This window comes from Ammospiza caudacuta, chromosome 4 (genome assembly GCF_027887145.1).
Source record: "Ammospiza caudacuta isolate bAmmCau1 chromosome 4, bAmmCau1.pri, whole genome shotgun sequence".
Taxonomy (NCBI): domain Eukaryota; kingdom Metazoa; phylum Chordata; class Aves; order Passeriformes; family Passerellidae; genus Ammospiza; species Ammospiza caudacuta.
In genome coordinates, this window is record NC_080596.1 from 51,370,515 (window position 1) to 51,379,669 (window position 9,155).

At 45.0% G+C, this 9,155-nt stretch overlaps 1 protein-coding gene across 1 annotated transcript; it reads right to left on the reverse strand.

Annotated features, from left to right (window-relative positions):
- Positions 1-439: 439 nt before the first annotated feature.
- RASL11B (RAS like family 11 member B) lies at positions 440-4,339 on the reverse strand. Its single transcript, XM_058803679.1, has 4 exons — positions 4,177-4,339; positions 4,036-4,092; positions 2,862-2,938; positions 440-2,024 (listed from the first exon to the last, which is right to left on the reverse strand). The coding sequence occupies exons 1-4, from the start codon at positions 4,298-4,300 to the stop codon at positions 1,557-1,559; spliced, it is 726 nt and encodes a 241-aa protein (XP_058659662.1). The 5' UTR covers positions 4,301-4,339; the 3' UTR covers positions 440-1,556.
- Positions 4,340-9,155: the final 4,816 nt, after the last annotated feature.

Here is a 9,155-nt window from a genome sequence, read left to right on the forward strand (position 1 = left end):
TGAAAAAGATAGTTGAAAACTTGCAATTTGATTAAGGTCTTCACAGTGATATAGCTCAAAACATAAATTTTTATAAAGAAAGTGGCAGCCACATAGAGTTAATGTTCTTCCAGGTTTTGACCTACCTCACACTATTCCCTTCTCACTAAAGACCAAAGTATTTTTGACAAGTGGAAATGAAGAATCCCATTTTAATTTGAAAGGTCTCTGCCTTATTCAGTTCCTCTCCTACAGGAATTTCTTAAAAGGAAGTTGTAAAGCACTTGTGAGAGCAAAACCCCTGTGGTTTATGCTAATAAAGCAACAGCATAGGCAGGAAAGGACACCTTGCTGTTTCTGCAGGGTATGTTAACTACCTTAAGAAAGCTATTACTTTGTCTCAACATTTCACTGGTTGTTACACCTTGTTTCTCACCCCCAAAGAACACACGAGGAAACATGCAATTCAAAAATTTAATGTTGTACCAGGCAGTAAGAATGAAAAGTCCACTCCCTAGGAGGAGTAACTGTACACAAAATAAATAAGTTACAGTTTAAACAAAAGCACGACTGGCTTTTTAAAGTGCATGTGTATAAGGCCCTTAGGCTCTGAACACCATTGGTTCAATATTAAAAAGAATTAAGTATTTATATAAAATCTGCCATATGTTTAAGAAGGAAGAGGGTCTGGCTCAGCTCAGAACAAGCCATCACCTTCATTGCCTGGAGCCAGCCATGCTTCACACCTTTTGTTCTTTTTGCACCTACTGCACACAGGAGAGAGAGAGAGAAAAAAGGATGTCTTAGAATGGCATCTGTATTAGACTATCACTCCACACACATTCCTCAGAAGCTCCATGTTGGATCATTTAGTCTGGAAAGTACTTTTTTAAGACAGTAAAAGTTGTTTGCAATTAGATATGTTTACACCCTGTGGACAATAGCTTTGCATACAAAGAGTAAGGTCAAGTTGTCAGCAATAACATGGCTAGTAAAAAATAAAGACCATTGTTTACAGTCTTGATGTTCAGTCCTGTCCACTTATTTTACACTTATTTTTACAGAACCATTTCATGTTTGCTTATTTGTTTTGAAATACACAGAACAAAACCAGTTCTACTGTGCAATAAAATTAAACAGTTGCATCATGCTGTCCTTCATCCATGTGAGAACAAAACTCAAGTGGTTACTTCTGAACAGGGACCTGCAGTTCAGGGCATTTCCCTGCTCAAGTTGAGTTACAGCAAAAAAGTTGTTTCTGCACAAATGAAAGCCAAATCTGTCCAACTGGGGAAAAGGCAAATGGTTTCATTTACTGAAAAGGTCCCTTTCCAAATGAAAATATCTGTTCAGCAAGTTGCAAAGTACAACTTTTTCAGGTGGTTTTATGGTCTTTTTCTTCCCCTTTTCTAATCTGATACTGTTCTTTTTTAAGCAGCTGCTTAAAGACTTCTACCATGTAAAAGGCTACTCAAACAATCCTCCTTTCACAATATCTTGGATTCTACATGTGCCAATGTTAAACACCCCAGGTTTCAATCTCAAGCTAAACATTGGGTAGACCAAGAGCTGTGCTGTCAAACAGAAGTGACAGTCCTCACTTTGGCAGACAAAGCTTGCTTAAACCTTCTCTTCAGATCCTGCATGTTGGGTGATTTTGGCCGTGGAATAAGAGAGGTTCTCCTCCTCTCAGGGGTGCTGGTTATTTGCTGTTTATTGACTTCTTTACAGAGGAGATGGAAGGCATTGAAGACGTTATTATAGTTTTCACTGACCGATACTTCATAGAAAGTACAGCCCAGCATATTGGCCAGCTGAAGTCCCTGCTGAGGCTCCACCTCTTTGATATGCAAGAGATCAGCTTTGTTTGCCACAATGACAACAGGGAGCAGGTTCCCTGGGTGCAGCTGTCGAACATGATGGTAAAGGTGACTGAGTAGTTCAAAGCTCTTATAGTCAGTGATGGAGAAGACAATCACCAGGGCATCTGCCCAGCGAATGCATCTGTTCAGCTGCTCATTACAATCCAGACTGTGTTCATGGATCTGAAAAATGAATAGTCTCAAATTAGATAGCTGAAGTCACAAAAGATTAAAGGAACCTGTCTTCAGGACTCTGTAAAGCCAAATAGCATTTTACAGCTTCAGACATATATTTGGATTTCACATGGCAAGTATGAACTTAATCTGAGCATAGCGAGTAAATGCAGATGTTGATTCAGCTGCAAAAAGCTGGAATTTAACACTGGAGTTTGCTATACTCAAATGGAAAATGGACCTGAGTAGTTCTGCATGCAGAGAAAGACTTTGTAGTTCCACAGAATGGGAAATTAACTGGCTAGACAGTAAGTCTGGGGAAGCAAAGATATGAGCTGGAAGCATTTAGACCTGGAGTGTTGCCCAGTTCAAAAAGGCAACAGTCCAGCATTACTCAGGTCTTTACATTTAAAACTTCAGCCTGTGACACACTAATGAGCACAGCCACAATGTAGCAGACTTCACTCTGCCATACACATTTATGAAGCTTTTTGGGCAGTGGTCATGACATTTATTTTCTCATATACCATATTTCACATATACCACTTTGAATTGTTTCTGGATTTGTGCCTAATGTTCCCAATATACAGGAACAAGGCACTTCAGTAATTCAGCCACTCAGAAGTAACAGGCCTCCAATGCACAAATGATTCATTGAAACAGTCTCTCAACACAGATGGCTTGACTGGTTCAAACACAAGTTACCACCTCTACCACAAAGAACACCAAACTCTGAAACACGCAGCAAAATGTTTTACAGAAAGACCACAACAAGATGCTGCGCAGAGGGATGCAAGCACACAAACATTTAGAGCTACTCTGGTAGCATGGTTGCATCTAGCTCACCTGAACTCCTGGAGTATCTTGCACTTGGATGGCCAACATCTCTCCATCTACCTGGATGTGCCTGCTGTAGAGATTACCTGACAAGAACACCAACAGGTTCACAGGTACAGTCACCACTCTACAGACAAATGTTACTTCTGCTGCCCATTGGTTGTGTAGGGAAAGTCATATCACCCCTCATGGGGCAAGAAACTAGTGCTATAAGCTCTTTGGGTGTTAACAATATTTATGATATTGCTAGAAACCTGGGATTTAATGATGAATTTACTTGTTTTGAAGCTGGGCATTAAATGGTAGGCAACCTGGAACTTTTAACACTTAAGGACTGTCTGATCTTGAATGATAAAGGTAAGAGTGCAAAACAACCAGTTTTCATTACATAGAAAAGCAGTTTTCTTGTCATTTAGTATTTCCATCATTTAGTGAAGCTCCACTTTTAAAGTTTTCCTCCAAATTTGTCCTAAACCAAGACAAATACATTTTTTGGCTCCCTGTTAGCTGGCCTGTAAGATTTTCTGGGTTCGTTATTGTTTGGCTTTTTCCAAGTAATTTCCTCAACAGAAAGCTGTCTATTTTACACAGGCATTAGTTCAGACTCTGCACTGTACTCACTGGATGAGGTATGCAACATCACCTCTCCATTTTCCCCTTTATGACTGGCTCTGCCTAGCCCATGCAGCTGCTGGCACTCAGTTTGCAGAGAACAATACAGTAGTAGGTTTACAGAATGTTTGCTTCTTTTAGCTAAAAGACTCTTTCAAAAAAGGGGTACTTCCACCACATAAAGCAAATTCTGCCCGAGACCTGCAGTGCAACCCATCCCTAGATCTGCTGCCACCACAACCGCATGTGGCTGTGCCTGGCGTGCCCCTTTCCGAGGGCTGCGAGCAGAGCGGGCAGGGAAGGGGCTCTCAGGGCTCCAGCAGCCGCGGAACCCCGGGGATCCGGGTCGCTGCCAGCCCCGGGGGAGGGAGCGAGCTCTGCCCGCCCCACCTGTGCCCAGCTCAGCGCTGGGGCTCCGCTCTCCCTCAGGGCTCGCACCCCCAGCCCAGGCAGCCTCAGGGGAGGCCCCCACCGGCAGCACAGCGGCCGGGACCGCGCTCCGCCGCCCCGCGGTGCCCCCGCCCGACCCCGTCCCGGCGGGAAGGACAAAGCCCCGCCGCCGCCCGCCTACCTGCGTTCCGCTCGTAGTCGCCGATGAACCGCCGGGTGAGGAACCGCACCACGAGCGCTGCGGGCAGGCACAGACAGGCACCATTAGCCGCGCTCCGCCGCCGCCAGCCCCCCGCCCGCCCGGCCCGGCGCTGCCCCTCACCTGTCTTGCCCACGCCGCTGCCCCCCACCACCGCGATCTTGACGAGGCGGGGCCGGGCGGTGGCGGGGCCGTCGCCGCCGGGCGCGCACTCAGCGATGGTGCACATGCTCTGCGTCAGGCGCATCCCGGCCACCACCCGCGCCCGAGCTGCCGCCGCCGAGACCCCGGCCCTTTTCTCGCCCCCGCGTCCCGCCCCGGGCCCTGGCGGCCACTCAGAGCGCCCGGGCACCGCCCCGCCGCGCCCCGAAACCCGCCCCGAAACACGCCCGAAACACGCCCCGAAACACGCCCGAAACACGCCCCGAAACACGCCCCGAATCACGCCCGAAACACCCCCGAAACACCCCCGAAACACCCCCGAAACACGCCCCGACCGCGGTCCGCCCGTGCCGGGCAGCGTGAACGGCTGCGGGGGGCGCGGCGGACCCCGCGCCTCGGGTGGGGAAGGATGTGGGAAGTGGGGAGGTTGTGTCTGTGCGTGACCTCCCGCTCTTCGGGAGTCAAAGCCCGCAGCACCCTGACGGCGACGGATCGAGCGTTTCCGAAGATCTCAGCTCCCAAAATCCCGCCAGGCTGAGCGAAACGCGCACGGCGTCCATAAAGTCTCAGCCGCCCGGCTGGTGCCCAGGCTGGCGGCTGCATCGGCCCTGCGGGTGTCAGTATGGGTCACACACCGAACCCTGCCGCCCCACACCTCCCGATGCCTTGCCCTGCCCTGCCCTGCCCTGCCTTGCCCTGAGAGGTGCGAGCAGACTGTGAACCACACCCGGGGCTGAGCAGTGCTGGGTACAAGAGAGAGGCTGCTGTCCTTGCCAGCCACCAGGCCAACAGCAGAGGTGATGGTGGATTAGCTTTGTGTGTTGTGGGTGTATTGTAAGGCTACTATGGTCATAGCGGGGGGAAATTGTCTCAGAGGTGTGGTTTAAAATAAATAGATGGGTAAAAAAGATTTATAGAAAGGTATTCTAAGTGAAAAGGGGAAAGGGCAAGAGACACAATTAGAAATTAATCAACAAGGCTGAAGGACTCAAGGACTTGAATGAGAAGAAAAGACTGGATTTCTTTATGCCAATGCAGCAGAAATGAACTGGACATTGTACCTTGAGCAAAGGGAAAGGATCTCATAGAAGATTATCTGGCATCTTTGTAATTAAGGTCATTGGAAATAGAAAACCTAAAGGTGAAAGTGAAGATAATCACTCTCCTAAGAAAGTTTTGTCTTCAAGATGGGGAAATGCAGAAGTTAAATAATGTCAGCTAGAGGTAGTTACCTCAACCAAGAAAAAAGAAACAGGGCGGTGCAGTCATGTGGTGAGAAGGGCATACAGATTGAAGGAAGTCTGGCAATACTTAGAAAACCAAGAAGTGTTTTGCTTCTAGTTTTAATAAAGATGGATGCAGAAGGAAGATGACTTATGGGAAGAAAGTCATGGATAATTACCACAGTGGGGGAAAACAAACAATCTCATCCAGTGTGCAAACAGGCCAAGCGTGTGGAGATGAGGGTGAAAGGAGCACAAACTTTCACTCTAGCACTCAAGTCATTCTGGAATAGTTGCATTGAAGAAAGGGAGGGAAATAATTTACAACAATCTAGACAAATTTTGAAGGAAAGAATAATTCAAGATATGAGAATAAATGAAATAAAAATAAGGTATGCAATTACATGAGATGTTGCCTCAGCAAGATATCTTTTTGTGTTTCCCTTTTTCAAGAAATGAAATGGGATCAGTAATATCTGGTACTGTCCAGACAGGAAACAGCTGTTGAAGCAGAAGAGCATATGGATCAGGAGACAATGACAGAGGGTTGTTTTGTATGGGAGGTGTCAGACTGAAGGAAAGGGCTCTGTGTGATTCATCAATGCTCCTGTCATCCTTCATGTTTTCATTACAATGGTGTCATCAAGAACACAAGCAAGCTAATGAAATCTGCTGTTGACAGAGCTGGGAGTAGTTAGTATATTGGACAAACTGTATGTCTCTTGGAACAGGTTTAATGAAAATATAATTAAATTGAATAACATTAATGACATGCAGAGATTAATTTAAAAATTTTTTTCCATTGGCCATAAGATCAGCATTTGGATAAGAGCGACTAGTTAATCTTGAGATGAGTAGGACTTGCTTAAAAAGTGAAGTGTAAACCCAGCAATGTCAGGCAAGTAATTTCAGGAAAGATCTGCAGTACAGTGTGTGATTCTGTCATCCAGTCAAGAGTAAATCTGTGTTTGTCATGGTTTAACCCCAGTCAGCAACTAAGTACCACACAGTTGCTTGCTTACTCCCCCCTGCCTGCCTCTCTTGGAAGGAGAATCAGAGAGAAAGTAAAGCTCATGGCTCAGGTAAGAACAGTTGAGACAAAATAAAATATACAAAAGTGGGGCTTAGAAAATGGATGAGCCAGGAAAGATAAAACTGAGGGCCAATGTCAGCATAAGAATAAGTGGGTATAAACTGGGTCAGAGTAGCAAAACATGAGAACAGATCTCTAACAAGAGTGGAAGGAGCAAAATCAAGCGTAACTTCTGTAAAATTGAGCTGGAGGATTTTATAGGAGGAAATATGTGGTGTGATTGACTTCAGGGGCAATGAGATTCCATGATCTCTTCTAAAGGCCTACAGAGTGAGTTCTAACATCATTCCATAAATAAATGTGCTAACATATAGCAATGCATACAGCCGTGGTGTCTCCAACACATGAAGGAGTGTGGTATAAACCACAAAAAGGGGAAACGGGAAAGGATGATGAAAACGAGACAACGCCTCAGTAAACTGGTTTTGTAAAGGAGATGATTAATTAGGGACTGGATGAAAGTGCTAAAATAACTGGAGAATGGAATCTTCTTCCTCTGTCTCAAAATACCAAAAGCAAAACAATCAGCCAGATTGAAAGGTAGAACTTCTGGAAAAACTGAGATACAAAATATGTTCTTGTAAAATGCATATTTGAGTCACTGAGTCAATTTCTGTAAGAAGGTATTGGAACAAAAACTAAAATTACATCTGTAATAAAAAGAAGGATGCATTTATAAAAGAGGAGATGTATTTTTCAGTACTTTATGCTACCTTGGAATTCATTAGCAGCAGTAAATAATCTTCTCAAAATTTGCACAAATTTCTTAAGTATTATGGACCAGAAAGAGTTCCAATGTGGTGTGGACAGGCTTTCTCATTCATCAGTCTTTTCAATAACAAATTTCTTACATCATCCTTTCAGGCAGAAATTACTGCAGTCAGAGATTACTTAGCCCAGATGGTCATGGGGGCAGAGCTAGTGGGAAAACAATTCCACAGTTCAGGGACACATTCCTTGGCCTTATTTTATGCTACTGGACAGAGGGTATGTTTGTATGTGGTTTTACACTTCCTATAAGGGCACTTCCATGGACAGCCAGGGAGTAAACCTTGCTTTGTTCCCTAGTGTTTTGGTAATTCCAGCTCAGTTCCTCAGAGGAACGAGTGCTGTGGACACAATGTGCAGAAACATGGTCAAAGGCTGCTCATTCCAGATGAGCATTTACTTTCCAAAGCACTGTGAGATCTTTCTGTGGCTTTATAAGAGTAATACAAGAAAGCTCCCTTTCCATGGCACAACACCTATTCCATGGTCCCAACTTTTCAAGCCAAGTGAGCCATCCCCTGTGAAAAGCCTGGGAAGACTGGAGCTTATCCCTCCTCCGACACAGTCCTGTGCCACATTCCAAGAGCAAAATAAAAGAGGGAGGGAGCAGAGATATTAAAAGAAACTACATGGGCAGGAAAACAACTTCTCTCTGTACTGGGAGAGATCTCCTGGCCAGCAAATCCAAGCTTACAGAGCAAGATATGATCTTCATTCCAGGGGAGAGAAAGGCGGGAGAGAGGGAACGACATGCTCCATGCACTCTCACCTACTCACAGGCCCGAGGTAGTTTCTATAGCAGCACAATAGCAGACATTTTTCTCTGTCCACAAGAAAGCCTGAGTAATGTTCTGCAATTATATTAGTCTGCATTTTAATCAGATTTTATCTTCTTTTAAGCTTGCATTTTTTTCCCCATTTCCTCTTTATGTAATGGTGCCCAACTCTAATCCAAGAAGTGAAAAGCTCAAAGGTTTTGTTTTTCATTCAGGGCTGCCCATCTGCTGTCAGTATTTTTTTGAGCTGGTTTGTGCCCCCATAGTACAAGCAGTTGTTCTGCACACAGAGTGCTGGTTTGATCTGAAAAGTGGGGGGAAAAACCTCAATGGCAAAATGTCTTGAATTAATACAATCTCTAATACTTCATTCAAAAAGGTACATGAGAGAACACAGCAAATTTTTTGTTTGTCATTTTAGGAATGCCTCAGAATCTGTATTAAGCCTTCTAAAAGCTATGGGATTAAAGCCACATTACCAGCCACTCTCAATCTCACCTGATTCGCAACACAGTCAGTTCATCAAAAGGCCAATGCCTGGGCTGCCTTAGGGAAGGTCAGTGACAAGTCCTGCTGTGCCAGGCCAGCTGTAGGATGATGTTGACACTGGCAGAGGAGTTCTGGGGCTGGTACAGTTTCTCTCAGTTAGTAAGTAAATGAAGAGCTGGTTTCATATTCATTCTTAAAGTCTAACCTATGCAGATCCTTTAGGTTTGTGGAATTGTGACCCAGAAGTTGCATCCCTGAAACTGCAGAGAGGGAAGGCAGTGTTTTGATTATCACCTCCCCAAATTTCAGCTGGCACCTCTGGGCACGCAGCACGTGCCAGCTGTTGAGTGGCCCTGGGTTCTGGTGTCCTGCCCTGCTCAGGGTTTCAGCCAGGATGGCACACACCCTCACTGAACATGGCTTGAGCTGGCCTTGTGCTGAAGTTATAAGGTACTGAAAACTTTAAATTTCTAATATAACTTTTTTAGCAAGAAGGATGTAAATTAGATAGTACAACAGAAAGTTATTATGATGCGTGAATGTGTAGGTTGCAAAGTCAATTGCCGAAAATATAGATAATGCCAGAAATAA

Coding starts and splice junctions, on each gene's coding strand:
- RASL11B (XM_058803679.1), bottom strand. CDS start 4,300: ATGCGCCTGACGCAGAGCATGTGCACCATCGCTGAGTGCGCGCCCGGC. Junction 4,093..4,176: donor CAGCGGCGTGGGCAAGACAG/GTGAGGGGCAGC, acceptor GCCTGCCCGCAG/CGCTCGTGGTGCGGTTCCTC. Junction 2,939..4,035: donor CGACTACGAGCGGAACGCAG/GTAGGCGGGCGG, acceptor TGTTCTTGTCAG/GTAATCTCTACAGCAGGCAC.